Here is a 16,747-nt window from a genome sequence, read left to right as displayed (position 1 = left end):
TTCCATTGAACGAAGTTCTGGATCCATCTTTAGAGGAATACAAATTAAAAAGTAAAAAATAAAAATTAAATAATTTATTTGCTTGGTTAGTTTGATAGAAAGTGAAAAAAAAATATTAAAAGAACACTAATTATATCTCTATATAAAAATAATTAAAAAATTAAAATAGTATTCTAAAAATAACTTTTATTATACTATAAAATTATAAATGCAATATATGTTACTATGTTTTTAAAAGATGTAGATATAAGTTATAATAACGCAATATTAAATTTTATTTAAAATTAATATTAAAATTATATGTAACTATATATCAAATAAATCTGTAATTATATATATTATATCTATGATAATACTTTTTATAGTTACTTTATATAACATTTTTTATAATTAGTGGTTAATATTATCATTATATTTTTGTTAATATATTTTATTTATTTATTTTTTAATAAAATTTTCTTAAAAATATTCTTTATATAGTAGGTCCCAAAAGTAATAATAAATTTTATTTTATTTAGTATTTTTTTATTCATTAAAATGAAACTTAGCGTAAAAAAATAAGAATTCATGTACTATTATCAACCAATCAAGTTAGGGCCCTTTAATGAATTGTTTTAAATACTTTTTTTTTTTGGTAATTAAAAGTTGTTAATAAATTATTATTAAATTTATTAATTAGGAAGTCAGTACCCCTGGACATGGTGATGTGGTTTGTCCCTTAAGCCCCCACTAATGTTAATGTCTCAAATTGTTCTGTCTTTTCAGCAGACTTAGAGGAGTGAGTGCTTCCTTTCTCAGGCCCACATGCAACCCACCAAATAAGATGTTGGATTTGTTTGCCTCATTAATAATGTTTCTAGTTTGCTTTACTTCTCTACTTCTCTTGAGTGCGTGTTTGCTTTAGCTTTTAGACGTGAAAATTCATGTTTGTAAGAAGTAAAAAATTGTAGCTTTTACGTAAATTAGCTTGTAAACATGGAAAGAGAGTGAAAAATCACGTTTCTAAATCTAAAGCAAACACGCACTTAGTCTTTCTCCCCTTCTAATTTTTTTTTCTTAAATATATTTTTATTCTTTTAAATTTATATTAAATTTATTTTTAATTCTTAAATTTAAATTATTTTTTTAAATATCTTTAATCTAAAAAAAATTATCTTAGTCCTTGAAGCCTTGAAGTTACCAACAATATAACTAGTAACAATAAATTAAAGCAATGCAATATCAATTAAATTTAATATGATATTGAAAAATACTAATAGGTAAATTTTGTGTGATAATATTTAATAGATTTGTTAACAACATTTGAATAAAGAGACTAAAATATTTTTTTTTAAATTACAGAAATTAAAAAAAATAATTTTAAGTTTAAAAAATAAAAATAAATTTATCATATTTAAAAGATTAAAAATATATTTAAGTTATTTTTTTTAATAAATTATGTTTTTTCCGCCGTTGGCCTAAGCGTGGATAAGATAAATATCATGAATATGTGCGTGATCATATGTTTTTGTTTTTCCAATTTTCGCAATAGCCTTAGCATGGATAAGATAAAAAAGTTGTGTATATAAGGCCAATTGGACGGATGCAAGTGGAAATTTTTTTTATTTTAATTACTAAATAAGAAGAGGTGATTTTAAGACACTAATACATTAAGAGTGAAAAAATAGGGATAGACGAAAGAAGTAAGAAAAGTAAAGGAAATTAGAGTGATGGATATACTCATTTTATAAGATTGTGTTTGGTTTTACTGGATGACTCATGGGAGTTGATTTTGCTATAATAGTCAAACTTAATTTTAGTAAAAAAGTACATGCTTAGTCTTTGTTAGGTAAAATGTAGATATATGTTTATTTATTTGTTTTTTTATAACAAGGGATAAGGGTTAATTATAAATTTTCTTATAAATGCAAGTTTAATTCTCATGTTAAGAATGGAACATTTTAAATGTAAAATTTACAACATTTAACATAATTTACAACATTTGACATTTACGGATAATTTGATAATGAATCACTTCATAAATCCAACAATGAGTATTACGTTAAAATGGATGTAATTAAGCAAAAAAATTAGACTTTTGAGACTAATAGTTATCCTACGATACCAAAAATAATAATCAAAATTTTAAAAGAAAACATAAGGCAAATTAACAAATCATAGGAATGAAAATCAATTTTATTTAATTGAAATCGAAAACATATTTGATTCTAATAGTTATTCTTTAGTTAGTCAATTATAACTTATCGATTTTTGTTATTTGAATAGCATTGTGTATAATGCTCTATGAAATATAATTAATCATTTTTCTGTAATGGGAATTCTCTTCTCTCCAAAAAGCTCCTCTTTAATTTCATCTTTTCCAAAACTAACACCATTTCCTTAACTTTGAAGTTTTCCTTCTCAACTTAGTCAGCACTTCCCACTTCCTAGTTGCAGGAGTTAAAAGTTAATTTTCAATATATATTCTTTCATGGCTGACAGTACTGTATAAAGTACTAAGTAGTTTTTGTTTTGGGAGGGTGTCATTGATTGGAAATGGGTTCTACTTCTACATAAGTGTTACTAGTTACGAACCAACAATAATAAGTATAGTAAAAGCACTTTGGTACTGTATTGAATGTGTGGTAGTAAACCCTGCCTTCAACAACCAGGTAGCAATATAACAACATGAACCTCACCTTTTATTCAAAGTATATATGATAACTGCACTTCCTATTCTCAATCACCAAGTCCCCTCATTGCATCCATCAGCTTCTTTTTATTTCAAAAGATGGAATCTCCCCATTTTTAAATTTTTTTATTTCTATAGTTTGAAATGTATAAATCACTTAAAATATCAGTCATGAAAATCATTCATATCTATTATGTATTCAAAACTATAATAATAGGCAATAAATGGACAAAATTTTTTTGGATACGACTTGAATTCTCAACATGGTTATCTTTTTTCATTTTTCTAGAAAAAATACATATTAAATTATCATCTGTATATACTAAAATTACATAAATGTATATTCTTCGAAAAATATAAAAAGAATAATTTTTCAAAAGAATGACAGATACTTTATATATAAATTTATTAAATAATTATTTGTAAAAATTAAGTTTAAAAAATTTGAAAAAAAAATTGTCTTTATTGATTGAAAATTTTAGATTTTAGTCAAGGAAAAGGAAATCAGAGTAGGAAAATGAAGAAAAAGATAAATGGGTCTTGAGAGAAAAAATAATAAAAATAATAATCTTCTGTCGTAATTTTAAAATAAATAGTCATTTTTCAGTCCCGAGAGTAATAAACACTATTATATTAGTCTAAAATCTAAATTAAGAAAATATCAAATAAACTTCTATAATATAAAGTAAATCTTTAAATTTAACTATTGATTATATCACTTTAATTTTCAACATATATTACATGCATTATCACTTTAATTATGTGTTTCTTAATTTGAAATTTAAACTAATATAATTGTCAATTTATATTTTGATAGACTTCCTTAATATTTTTTAATTTCATAAATTAATATGAAAGTAATTTCTAAATTTAGTAACTAAAATAACCAATTCTTTCTTTCTAATTTTACGAGACATTGCATTATAATTATAATATTGAGATGGGTCCCCTCGTAAAGGTAGTTGGTTTACTTAATTTATGGTGAAACTAAGTGTGTCAATTATTCAACTAAGTACCTATTTTCAATAGCTCCACCAACTAATAATAATAAGCAAGGGATACCTGCTGGCAAGCTTAGAAGGGCAACAACACAAAAAATCATAAGTTTACGACACTGCAAAAGAAAAAAAAAAAAAAAAAGAGAGAATGCCCTTTATAATGTGGAATAATTCGTGACCCCTCAATTTGGTCATAGATGCCTAATTACTAATTAGGTGGCATTATCCAGTATCCACCCTTCTTACGTAATCTTGATCTTACTTGAAGTCTTTGTGTAACATGTGTGATTCTACTTTCGGAAATTACTTTTATCAGATAAATTACTACAAATAACATGTTTTTGAACTCTGCAAATGTGTTGCTGAAGAAGATCTTAATTCTTTTGTTAGTGGTCAGGCCCTTATCTAGTGCTACGTGCTCTTATCTTAGGCCACCTAGATGCCAAGTGTCAAATGGATTAGAGTTAGAATAGAAAGTGACTTTCTGTGTCCTTTCCATTAATGCCAGTTCACACCTTGGGAACTGAGAAGATAAAAGGAAAAAAGTACAACTTTTTTAATGTGGGTGGGAGGGACATAGGAAGATGAAAGATAAAGAGGGAAACTCCATCTCAACAAGTTAAATTACTCTGATCATCTCGTGGGTAAATAACTTCCGACAAATTTAGTGTATATGAGAGGTTTCTGCATGATCATGACATGAGGTCCCTATCTTCTACTACCTACCTTATAACTAAGGCATCCACATACCCATATGGTTTTCTCAGAATATGTACAACCGCGTTTTCAGGCATATGATAAAATTGTTCATTTTAAAGTAGAATAAAATTAAGTTTAAAATATTAAATATAGTTAAAATTTTGTTCAAATCTGACACAAAACAAAATTATCGGCTATAGCTTAAAGCATTAGTCGAGAGATACCTTTATTTTTTTTTTACAATGTTTAGAAAATATTTAAATAACAACATGTAATATTTTTTATCCATCAAAATTATAATTACAGTAATAAAGTATAATATTTTTTATGCATAATTTTTTTTACTATTTATATATTTTCTGATAAAAAATAAATAAATTTCTATGTATAAAATACAAATTGCTATTTTATGTGAGAATAATTTAAAAATAAAAATTCTTCAATAGAGAATTTTTTTAGAAAAATATTAATTTTATATTAATTTTTATTTTTATTTATCAGAATTATTTATAAATTAAAATTTATATTTTTAAAAGAATATAAATTATTTATTATAAATATAAAATATAATTTATATATTTAAAAATATTCATTTATTCAAATTTTAAATATAATTTATATATTTAAATATAATATTTATTTATACGTATAATTTATTTTAAATTTTAACTATATAATAAACATTTAATCCATACATCATATATGCTAAAATACTTATTTATTAAAAATTACAAGAAATATTCCCAACCCAACCGGTTTCAGAAAACAAGAGGCTTACAACCCATATTTTACAAGAAATATTAAAAGTTTAAAGAATTAATCATCTGTACACGAATTTAGATCTTTTCATGTAATATTTTCTTTCCAACCATATTCAATAATATTAATAACTATTAGATATATTTAATAACTCAAATTTAATTTTATAAAAATCATTTGAAAAAGTATATTAATTATAAGATCAAATTTGAGTCATTAAATATATTTAATGGTTATTAATGTTGTTAGAAAGAAGTTTGAGTGAAAATATTGTAGGAGAAAATTCAAATTTTTTATACACTATTGGTATAAAATTTTTTTACATTGACAACCAATCATCTCTTTTAATAGTGTCATATTATTTATTTATTTAATCAAATTAAAATAAAAAATACTATTAAAAAATATAATTAATTTTTAATATAAAAAAACTTTACAACGACGCATAGGTAATTGACTCAAATTTAAACGCCTATACAAAGTTAACATCTTATTCATTCATTTAACGTGAGATAATTTTAATATGAAAAATTATAGATCCTCTGAATCCATCCTCCAAAATTTATTCTGAAACTTTAAAATAATAATTTAAATTATAAAATATTAAATTAAGTAATTATTTTATAATAAATTTATTAAAAAGTCTGAATATTTAAATATTTTGGAGGGTGTTTCGAATGAATAGAAACTCTCTTTTTTAATAGAGAGTTGCTATTCATTCCGAAAAAGTAACCGAAACATCCTCTAAAATTTTTAAATATTCATACTTTTTAATAAATTTATTATAAAATAATTACTTAATTTAATATTTTATAATTTAAATTATTATTTTAAAGTTTCAGAATAAATTTTGGAGGATGGATTCGGAGGATCTAGAATTTTTCCTTTTAATATATAAAGGAGAGAGAAACTTGTGTTAACGGATGAGATTTGTAACGTCGCAGCTGTAGTTCTCTTTCTGCCGCAGATCCATTTCCTTGGGTTTGATAACTACAAGATAAATGCTAATTAAATTATTATTTATGTGACTTAAAAGTTAGTAGATTCTATTATTAAATAAAGAAAAAAAACCCATTAAAGATATAAGATTTACTAATATTTGTATTAACCAAAATAATTAGTAAAATTTTTAATTTTAAGAAATTATAGTTAATAATAAAAAAATATTTAAAATGTTATTGATTAACATTCCTTTATTTTAGAAAATAAATAAATTATGCAGGGTGAAACCAATAATGATAAGCAAGAAAAAGCAAATTAATTTTTAGATAGCCATCGTTTGTCAACATGACACGACATTGACAGTAAAGTGCTATATGCATGATATGCCAAATCAATGAAGGGAAAGTGGGTAATGCAGCACTATCATATTTTTTATATGAAAAATTCTAGATCTTCCAAATTGTATTTTGAAAATTCTTCCGAAATCTTAAAAAATTATTTTAAATTATAAAATATTAAATTAAATATTTATTTTATAATAAATTTATTAAAAAGTATAAATATTTTAAACATTCAGAACGTGTTTCGAATTTTTTGGTTGGAGGATGTAATAATCCTCTTTTTATATAATTTTCTTGTTAGAGAAGTATCTTCTCTGGAGTCAACTCAACGTAAGTAAGGTCAAATTAGGACAAATAGTAATTGTAATTCACTGTCACATAAGTTAGGGCGAATTTAGTGGTGAAAGATTATATTAGAATGTACAAAATGTTAGGTTTAAAATTTGATAAAGTTATTATAGTTTTGATGATGAAAAAAAATATTAATTTTTAAAATTAAAAAATTTAATAAATTTCTGAACTTCTTAGAATTTTATTTATATATTTAAAACTATTACTTTTAAAATATATATTATTATTATCACTTAAATTCTTGAACTAAGAACCAAAATGAAAAAAAAAATTATTGAATTTGAAAACTTAAATGAAACCTAAAATAGTTCAAAGACTTTTTTATTTTTTATTTTTCTTAAATTCAGATAATAACATGATAATGAGTAATGATTTTAAGGACTAAATTGAATTATTTACCGATTAAATTATTATAAGTACTAAAATTATTTATGTAAATATTTAGTACGATTGTATATTTAGAATTTAAACTTAATACTATTGATTAAATTCAAATAATTTCAAGTGACTTGAGCATTTGTTTTTGGTACATCTAGATTTTTTTTAATATTTTTTTTTTATACATAGTGATTCATTGGTTTAATTTGGTGTTATTATTATATTTCAATTTAAATGTAATAATTTCTTAAGTTATAAAAAGAAAAAGTGTCGCGTTTTTTTTTTTGTGATAAGTTAATTTTAAATAAAAAAACATCATGTGCTTTTTTGTGTTTAATAAATCCCCTTTTGTACGTTATTTAACATTAAAATCAAACCCTTATATAAGAAGCCATTACGTGTGTGTTTTCATGCAAAACATCTCAATTTTTTTAATTGTTGAACTTTTGGAATTATATATAGTGACAATGTGGCATATAATTGCCTTATTTTATTAAAATATTAAACTCCACATCAAAAGTTTTTTAAGTGGTTTTTTTTATAACAAGATAGAAAAATAAAAAAGGAAAGAATAAAAACTAGGCCACAAGGAAACAAATTCTCATAGCATCGCCTATATGATTATTCCAAGGCTTTATAGGGGTTATGTAAGTTATATAATTAAGAATTCAACTGTTTATCAAAAATTGATAACTCAAATAATTTGATATTTTTATATTTTTTTTAACTAAAAATTGAAGTTTATTTTTTTACTTTAGATATGAAATCGTGACTAAAAATATCACTTTACTCTTACAAGAATCGATCCGATAGGAATAAGTTATATCATCTTATTAAATAAAAAAAAAACAGAAAGAACCCAACAATCAAACCTCTCATTTTAGTAAGCAAAATTAATTGTTGTCTCCATGTATACTTCCCAATCAAGATAAACTCATTTGCATATAAATAAATGTATTAAGTTTACTTTTACAGTCATTTTCTTTTAAGTGTTTATCATATGTTGTTAGAATAGGTGGTGATGACTTGCAACAGAGAAAAAATATCACAAGAGAAAAATATTGGTGACTAAGGAAATGTCAGAGAAAAAAACATAACTTTCTGAAGCATATGTGAAACACCAAATTTTATGTCCAACCCTCGCGTGAATCAATTAAGAAATTGGATATAACAAAATGTCTTGATGAATCTTCAATGTAGTCACTATTCCCTCGATATGATTTGCACACCCGCAATCAAGCTTGTTGTCAATTGCTGTTTAAATAATAATAATAATAATAATAATAATAATAATAATAATAATAATAATAATAATAATAATAATAATTTTCTTAGTACTCTATGTGCATAAGGAAAGAAAGGAAATGATTTCAATGCAAATAGTTAGTTCCTCACTATTTTTTTTTATATACTTTATTGTATTTGTTGTGTGTCATACTTGGTAGCTTACTATGATCTTTTTCGGATGCAAATGGGTTCTAATTATATATCAATTTATGTCTTTTGAAAAAGAGATATCACATTGAGACATATTCGATGACTTTGGGTAAATAGACATATTTCACAATTTTTTATGAAAACACATTTTTAATAAAAGAGTTATTCCTACTTTCATGAAAGTATACAACCTTTCATATTTTATCTTTCTCAGGGGTAGTGTATGGAATTAGATCCACAGACCAGCTTGTAAAACCTACAGACCAAGAGGTTAACAAGCTTGTTTTTTTAAAATCTGCAGAAATTCAGCTCGTCCAAGTTCGCAAATTTTGCGGGTTAGTTCATTTATTGCATAAGAATTATTGTTTTTGTTAGTTTTTTTATGACCCTAGCTAAGATAAGAGCAATGAAAAATAATACTGAGAAAAAATAAGGAGCCTAGTCAGTTAGGTAATTAAGGCATGTAAATCCCTTGCTATCAAAATCGATTTTGGCGAATAAAAAAAATTATTGAAAATAAAACTTAAATGTCATTGATGACTGTTAAATTCACTAAGGTTGCGTTTAGATAAGAAATGTTAGAGATTCAATAAATTTAAAATTTTTGAAAATTATTTTAATTTCAATTTTTATCACTCATTAAATTTTTTTTATAGATAAATTAATTCAAAATTCTCAAATTTTAAATTCTTAATTTCTATATATAAGATGATTATTAATTTATACTAGAAAAAATTGATTTTAAATAAATAAATATATATTTAAATTTTAAAATTAAACTTTATAAAATAATTAGTAGCTAATTTTGAAATATTTTATTAATTTTAAAAATAAATATTTAATAATTAAAAATATTATTGATAGAGAAGGAAAGATAGGGGATAGGTAAATATATATATATATATATATATATATATATATATATATATATAAATGAGATAAAAATTCTTAATTATTTTTAAAAGAATTTGAAATTCTACAATTTTAAAAATTTATAAATATTTAAATTTCAAATTCCTTATAAATTATTCATCTAAACAAAATATTAAATCCTAAAGCATTTGATTTTATACTTCAGGAACGAAAAAAAAAATATTTGATTAAAAAAAAAAAGAATTACTCCTTTAAAATCTTTTATTCAAATACACTATAATTAAATTTTTAACATTAAAAAATTCTTTAAATTTAAAATAAATGATATCAGCTTAAAAATAAAGTTAAACCAATTTATAATTTTTATATTTTGATATAAACCTTCATAAGAATTATAACTATTCCCACACTGAAAGTTATTATAAATTAACTGACCAGCATGACGCCGATTCCGTACAGTTCCATGCAAAAATCAAGTCTTACCACGTTCAGTTTCATAAATATTGAATCACTCGCGAGTCGTAACTATCAATATCATGGACGCTAATGTAATTATGTACTTTGCTTTCTCACACCTTACCAATTCTGCTGATATTGCTTGCCACCCTTGCAAATTCATTGTTTGATTAGGAAGTTGTGTTTCAAGGGAGACTTATATTATATATAGCATAGAAACTAAGTTAAACATACTTTTTGAAAAATAAAAATAAACGATTTATATTTCATATAAAAAAGAATGAAGTAATTTAATATAATGGATAAAAGAAAAACTTTAAGAAATATGCTCTCTATCTCTTCCCCAACCCCATCTTTTCTATCTTTTGTCTTTTTTTCACTCTCTTCCAGAGCACTTATTTTAACTCAAAAGAAATAATAAAAAAAATATCATACAACTTAATTTTTATTTTACTCGGTCAAACGCACCAAATGTAAGAGAAAGGTTGACATGTTTCTAAAATATTTTATGCATTTTTTCTGAAACTATATTTAATTCTCATATGTTCTTAAGGAGAAGAAAACTTACGTAAAAAAAGGCAAATTCTACCAAAGTTAAACCATCATTTTCATACCTGAAAATTGTTTATACAAATAGTTTAACACTTTTGTTCATTAAATAAGAACTGAGATTTCATCCCCATCTTAAACATATAGTTATGAAAACGTTACTCTTAAAATCAATAATACCAAAAATATTATTCTCATAACATTTTCTAGTTTCAGGAAGAAAAACAATAATAACTCGATTGAAATAAAAATTATGATAAAATCGTGCGTTGTTATATGTATAGGGATGATAAGTAAATAACTACTACTATCTAGTTAAATATCACTGCCGTTAACAAATTCAGGACACAATATTTTTTTTTTCTCACTGCGATTTATGATGTTAAAATACTACGAAAAATGGAAAACGGTCAATTATGAAACATTTTATGTATGCAGTGGATGAGGCGGCGTGACAGAAAATTTAGCGTAAACAATGCAGAGAATATTCGCCAAAAAAAAAAAAAGGAAAAGAAATAAAGGGAAGACGGTGTTAAAAGAGAAGGGTCAAAATGGACAGCTAGCTATTATTGTGTGGCATGAGCATAGCGTTGTTGAGTTTTGTGATACACGCAAATGGCAGAGAATGAATATTGAATAGGATTGGTTGCTACTAAAAACAAAGAACATAAAAAGTTTTAAGGAAAAAAAAAAAAGCATAGAAAGTCAAGCCGACAACCAAAAAAATCTTCCAACTTTTGCACGTTCTCTCTCTTTCTAAGGGTCATGGTCATAATGATATTCATAGCATCCATTTTTCCCATTTTTTAAATGCTGCAGACCGTGGAATATTTAACCTTAGCAAACCAATTTGGCCAATGCCATCCATCAAAGGTCACCCTTCATCCTTATTCATATATTCTACTATCAAACCAAACCCACAGAAGAAGAAAAGAACAACAAAGGCTTTCATTTGACTTGGACCAACTTTTAAGTAATTAGAAGGATGTATGCAAATAAGGTTACAACTTACAACATAGAAATCATTAACTAAACTTTGTATTAATAAAAAAATACAGAACCAAAAATACGAATCCAAACTCGGATATTGCCAACTCTCTTCAGATTCCGAGTCAGTTTTTAAACTCTAAATTTGGAACCAAATTTTGTTGGCATTGTATCTACAAATAAATTCGTTCTCTAAGTTTAATAGTTAAAAAATACTAGTGCAATAAAAAGAATCCTATCCAAATCACTTCAAGTGATTACCCGCGTCCGTATCCTTTAATATATACACTTAATCATATGCTAAGTTTCGTGCTAATAAATATTGTATTCTGAATGTGAAAAAGGCTTCAAAGTAATAATTCAATGTTATTGAAAATTAAAATTCTTGTACATCAAATCTAGGATTTTAGACAAGACCATTGAGGTTGTGACAAAGCACTTTCCAAGGCTATATATGCTAACTTTTATGAGACCCTATATTATGTCACATGGGACAAAAAAATGTCCAGAAAAATCGAGACTTCTATAGACAATCATTATGGAAGCAAGTCAAAAGTAGAGGTGCCAAGTTAGGATCCTCTTCTAAATCCAATGTTGAAGAACAAAATTCCTATGTACTTAACTCCTATAACTTGGGAAATAAACAGCGTTTTAATTTCAAGGTTTACTTCCCTCTAAATCAAAATAACTCTATGCAAGTCCAAATGGTGAATGGATTTGTTATTTTCTACAGTCAATTGGATGAATCTTCAATCCATAGAATGCTGCAGGTCCACCATAGAATAGCTTCATCTCCTTGCATTAGCCCACTGCCTATTGTGATATCCAGGTTTGAAATGTGGATTTCTGCGGACAACTTGCTTGGGGATATCATTTATTTCCATAACTTGTATTGTTCTCTGCTTCTTAGCTGCATTAAGAATTAAATGTCAGTTTCATCAATTATTTAGCAACTGAGGAACGTGCACAAAAAAAATCTTGTGTTATACTTTATTGTACCAAGTTCTAAATTCTAAAACTTGATCAATCAAATCCAACATTTAAGGTAAGGAATTTAACATTGGAGAATAAGATTCTGTCAAAATGTTAAAACTAGTTGACACTAGACTACTTGAAAATCAAATAGGACATGGAATATAAACATGGATTTTGGATAAAGAATGACAAACCATTTTCAACTTGTTGATAGCTCTCCTGAAGTTTCCTCTTGGTGGCTTCGAGCTTCACTTGGACTGCCGCATCATCTGAACGCATGGATTTCTGATAGAGAAAAGCTAGAGATTAGAGAGAACTCAATCCTATAAATTTTGATGCACAGAGAGAATTTTCCTTACATCTAGCTGACCGGTGGGAGGCCTCCTTGTGTTTGAATTGTTCTCTACTTTTTGCTGCATCTTTGGCTCCATGTTACTTTTTCTTTGCATATTTGATTTTGGTGGTCTTCCAGGACCGGAATCAGCAGTAACTGGTTTATTTAGCCACACAGCAGCCTCATTTTTCTTTGGTTGCTGACTCTTAACCTCCCTGTCCCTGGTGGAGATGTCTGTCTCATGGGAGGCTTGCAACTTCCTCTTTTCTATAAGTTGGCCGTTCAAAGCTGGCCTTCTCCCATTCTCACGGTTCTTGTTGAACTGCTCAGTTGGTCGAGGATCTGAAACAAAATTCCCCATTCATTTATCATTAATCTAAGACCTGGGAAATTCAACTACACAACTGTTCAAGGATAAGAGATTGTAAATTCAACTTACTTCCATCATCATCCATGCCATCAAAGAACTTTACATCATCCAGATAAGTGACATCCAACAGAGAGAACCAGAAGTCAGTCTCTAACTATTAAAGCCTGTAACAACTATTGGGGGGAAAGGACAAGCAAATACCTGTGAGAGTTCCATTGAACCAGTTTGAGTTACAAAGAAAGCCCCTTCATCCAAAGGAGGAGATGGAAGTCCTTCTTCTTCATCATCATCATCAACAACAGATGGATTTACTGAATCAGGTGTGCCTTCAGAACCTACTAAACATTTACATAACTTGTGATCAAACATGAAATAATTTCTAAAGGAAAAAAAGGCATCAGGATGGTTCTGATTGTAGCCAAATAAAGGCATATAAAAATTTCTACCTGGAATAGCTGTGGTAGCAGTGGCCTTTACCCATTCATCCACCATTTCTTTCCAGCCACTACAAAGTCAGGGTAAAGTTTAGAATGAAGTTGTTCAGCACACAAGTGAACAAATTAAACAGCTTCCCTATCTGAACTAGGGTGCTAATATGAATCTAAACTATAATAGCTAACTTTTAAGTAGATGAACTGTACTAGCATAAGCATGACTTGCATTGAACCTTAACTGACCATAACCTATTCACCTATCTAAAGATCTACATTGATGTTAAAAAGGCATCACATGTGAGATTAACTAACTATGATACAAGGCAAACTAAATCTAACAACCGATTACCCTAATAATTAAATCTATACACCAGTTAATTAGTTCAGGATAGTTGATTTTCAACAATAAGATGACAGTGAATTGTATTTACCTTCACTTCCTCTCTCGCACTTCTAGAATAGCAAACCACTAATTTGAATCAAAGAAACCAAATAGAAGGAAATTCTTTGAATCCAAGTAATTGAAAACAAAATGGCTGGTTTCTTCTTCTATAAAGCAAATCAATTAACCAAATACTACATTATAGATGACAAACAAACATCAAGGAGAAAGTAATTCATACTCGATGAGAGTCTTTGCAAGTTGACGGATATATTTTGACCCATGCTTTCTGAGAGGGTTGACAGCTTTGCCAATCTCAGTTGCCTGGCAAACATAAATTCTGAGGATTAGAGCATTGAAAATGCAAGAACAAATTAATTACCCAAAAGCAATCTCAGTTGCGTGGCAAGCTTAATTTGAGTAACTAGGGAAGATTCAATTCAAACCTTCAGACAATCCACAGTGAGTTCAATGAGCTTAAGCCTCCTCAATGAATCAAGCAATACAGACTCAGACTGTTGCAACATGAAACAACAAAGTAGCATCAGCGTGACAATAACCACGGCAGACAAAATAACTCAAGTCCTCAAAACAACCACCAAAATGCCATCCAAAAAAAACCACATTTCTTGCAACTACAGAACCTCAGAAGGCCAGAACTCATCCTTCCTAAAGCCCCCATCAAACATCAAAGTAAATTATAACAGCAAGAACAAAAAACAAAAGTCAATAGAGAAAGAGGGATGCCAAACCTCTTCTTCACGGTTATGAAGAATGTCCCTGATCCTCAAAATCTCCCCTATATACTGAGATTCCTCTTCAATCTCATCCGTCAATGCCTCGGCCTCCCCAAAGCTATAGTTGCTAACAGGGTTCACATCCAAATCTCCGCCACCATTGACCTTGCTCTCTTTGCTTGCCCCTGCTTCTTCTTCTCTCTCAAACCCCACAATCTTGCAACCCCTGTCATCAAGACCATCATCATGACCATCATCATCTGCTTTCTCTTTACCATCCCCAGACACAGCCACAGCCAACTCCACACGGTCACATCCCAAACACCGAGTCAACCTTGAAGAGAACAACCTCTCCGCGATTCCATCCCTCCTCACTCTAAACTCCTTAGGACAATCCGAAGCCGCCACAATGATGGCATGCTCAATTATCTCAAATATATCCGAATTCGCACTCCCAAAGTAACTCCTCCACTCATCCAGTGACCTCGACTTCATCCTCATTCCCACCAAGAAAACAGATCCAAAAATTCAACACAAAACCAATCAGCCTCCACTCAAATTTGGATTCTCAAATTCCCATTCATGTGATCGTCCTTCTTGATCCCTGAACACAGCAATGACGAAGGGTGAAAAGGGTACCACAATCAATATTCAAAGCTTGTAAATTCACCAGCTTTTTTTCGCATGGCGTCACGTTTCGGCGAAATTGGATTGGATTAATGTTCGGGTTGGGCTCGGTAACAAAGAACAGAAACCATAGGCATAACATAAACAAACACAAGCGTTTGCGTATGTAAATGAGAACAAACAACGTTGTGAGTTTGCGTTGCTGTTTCAGATTCTGGCGTTAAAGACCAAAACCCAGGAGAAAAGAAAAGGAAAAAAGACCCCTTTCTCCCTTTTTTTCCTCTCTAAATAAAACGGAAAATTGAAAAACCGAATCAGAAGAAAAGGGTGTGAATATATTTTGTTTGTAAGTAATGTAATGTAATGTTGGAAAGTGGAGAGAGAAGATGGAAAAACAAATACCGCGTGCTTAAGAAAGTGGAAGCGAAAACCAGTGTGTTGTTGTTGAAAGGGAGAGAAGGTTGTGAATGGTGGTCTTTATGGGTGTGTTTTGACTTTGATCAGAAAGACGCAATGGTTAGATGAAACGTAGAAAAAGAGAAGTGTCTCTCTCTCTCTCTCTCTCTCTGCACTTGCACTGCACTCGCTCTTTTTCTTTTCTATTTCTTTATTTCTCGACGATAATAATATTTTAGGAATTGATAAAGATGAAAAGAGTGGAGCATGAAGTATTATTAAAAAGCAAGTAGGTAGTGAATGTGGCACTATGTAGTTATAGATAGGACCGAGGAAGCGCTTCTCACCAAGCCAATTTTGTGGGACCCTCCCACTCAGACTTACTCTTTTTTCACTATAACATAAATAGATTTTATTATTTTTTATTTTTATTTTTATTTTTTTATACCCATTTGGTAATACTATATCTTCTTTCTTCAACAACATTCATTACCGTGAAATACGTTTTTTTACCATAACTGCTTAACCTTAATTTTTAATCATGTTGACAAACTAAGAAAAAAACAACAACATCAAACCAAAACTTTAGTATAATGATGTTACAGGAATTTTATATATTTTTTACTTGCAACTGTGATCTAATTTGTATATCGAGATTACTATCAATATTGTTGAAACAGAGTTCTAATTTTAATCCTCGAATAATCATGAAAATAGTTATAATATAACTATCTTTTACTTAATATTATTACTCTTTCGGTTTCTTGTTACATCTAATTAAGTTTTTTTTTTAAAAAAAATTCTTTGTATTTATAGTAATTATTTTATAAAATCTTGAAACATTAAATATTTTTTTGGTACATTAAATATTTCTTTTGGTACATTGAATATTTTTTTTAAAATCTATCTTCAATGCGTGGATTTCTAATATCATTAATTACCCTAATCTTTTTTTTATATAAAATTTTCACTTTTTCAGTAGTAGAAGATAACAATATTTATTCTTTTCTCTTTCATATTTATCAATATTTAATATTAAGCCAAACTAATT

At 27.6% G+C, this 16,747-nt stretch overlaps 1 protein-coding gene across 2 annotated transcripts; it reads right to left on the bottom strand.

Moving 5' to 3' along the window:
- Positions 1-11,787: 11,787 nt before the first annotated feature.
- LOC109817730 (putative mediator of RNA polymerase II transcription subunit 26b) lies at positions 11,788-15,941 on the bottom strand. 2 transcript variants are annotated; one of them, XM_020383064.3, is made up of 10 exons: positions 15,703-15,941; positions 14,689-15,277; positions 14,383-14,451; positions 14,178-14,260; positions 13,567-13,625; positions 13,322-13,458; positions 13,190-13,217; positions 12,776-13,092; positions 12,611-12,701; positions 11,788-12,351 (listed from the first exon to the last, which is right to left on the bottom strand). In XM_020383064.3, exons 2-10 carry the CDS (start codon positions 15,172-15,174, stop codon positions 12,230-12,232), a joined length of 1,392 nt encoding a protein of 463 aa, XP_020238653.1. In that variant the 5' UTR covers positions 15,175-15,277; positions 15,703-15,941; the 3' UTR covers positions 11,788-12,229. The 2 variants fall into 2 exon arrangements, with proteins under 2 accessions (XP_020238653.1, XP_020238654.1); XM_020383065.3 differs by lacking the exon at positions 15,703-15,941 and having other exon boundaries at positions 13,322-13,455; positions 14,689-15,691.
- Positions 15,942-16,747: the final 806 nt, after the last annotated feature.

This window comes from Cajanus cajan, chromosome 4 (assembly GCF_000230855.2).
Source record: "Cajanus cajan strain Asha chromosome 4, NIPB_CcT2T_4, whole genome shotgun sequence".
Lineage (NCBI taxonomy): Eukaryota > Viridiplantae > Streptophyta > Magnoliopsida > Fabales > Fabaceae > Cajanus > Cajanus cajan.
This window is presented reverse-complemented; position numbering and strand designations above follow the sequence as displayed.

What these genes read in the sequence shown, in the direction of transcription:
- LOC109817730 (XM_020383064.3), bottom strand. Translation starts at nt 15,174, where the DNA reads ATGAGGATGAAGTCGAGGTCACTGGATGAGTGGAGGAGTTACTTTGGG. An exon ending in TTCATAACCGTGAAGAAGAG is followed by an intron (nt 14,452 to 14,688) that starts GTTTGGCATCCC and finishes ATGTTGCAACAG; the next exon opens with TCTGAGTCTGTATTGCTTGA. An exon ending in CTTGCAAAGACTCTCATCGA is followed by an intron (nt 13,626 to 14,177) that starts GTATGAATTACT and finishes CTGACTTTGTAG; the next exon opens with TGGCTGGAAAGAAATGGTGG.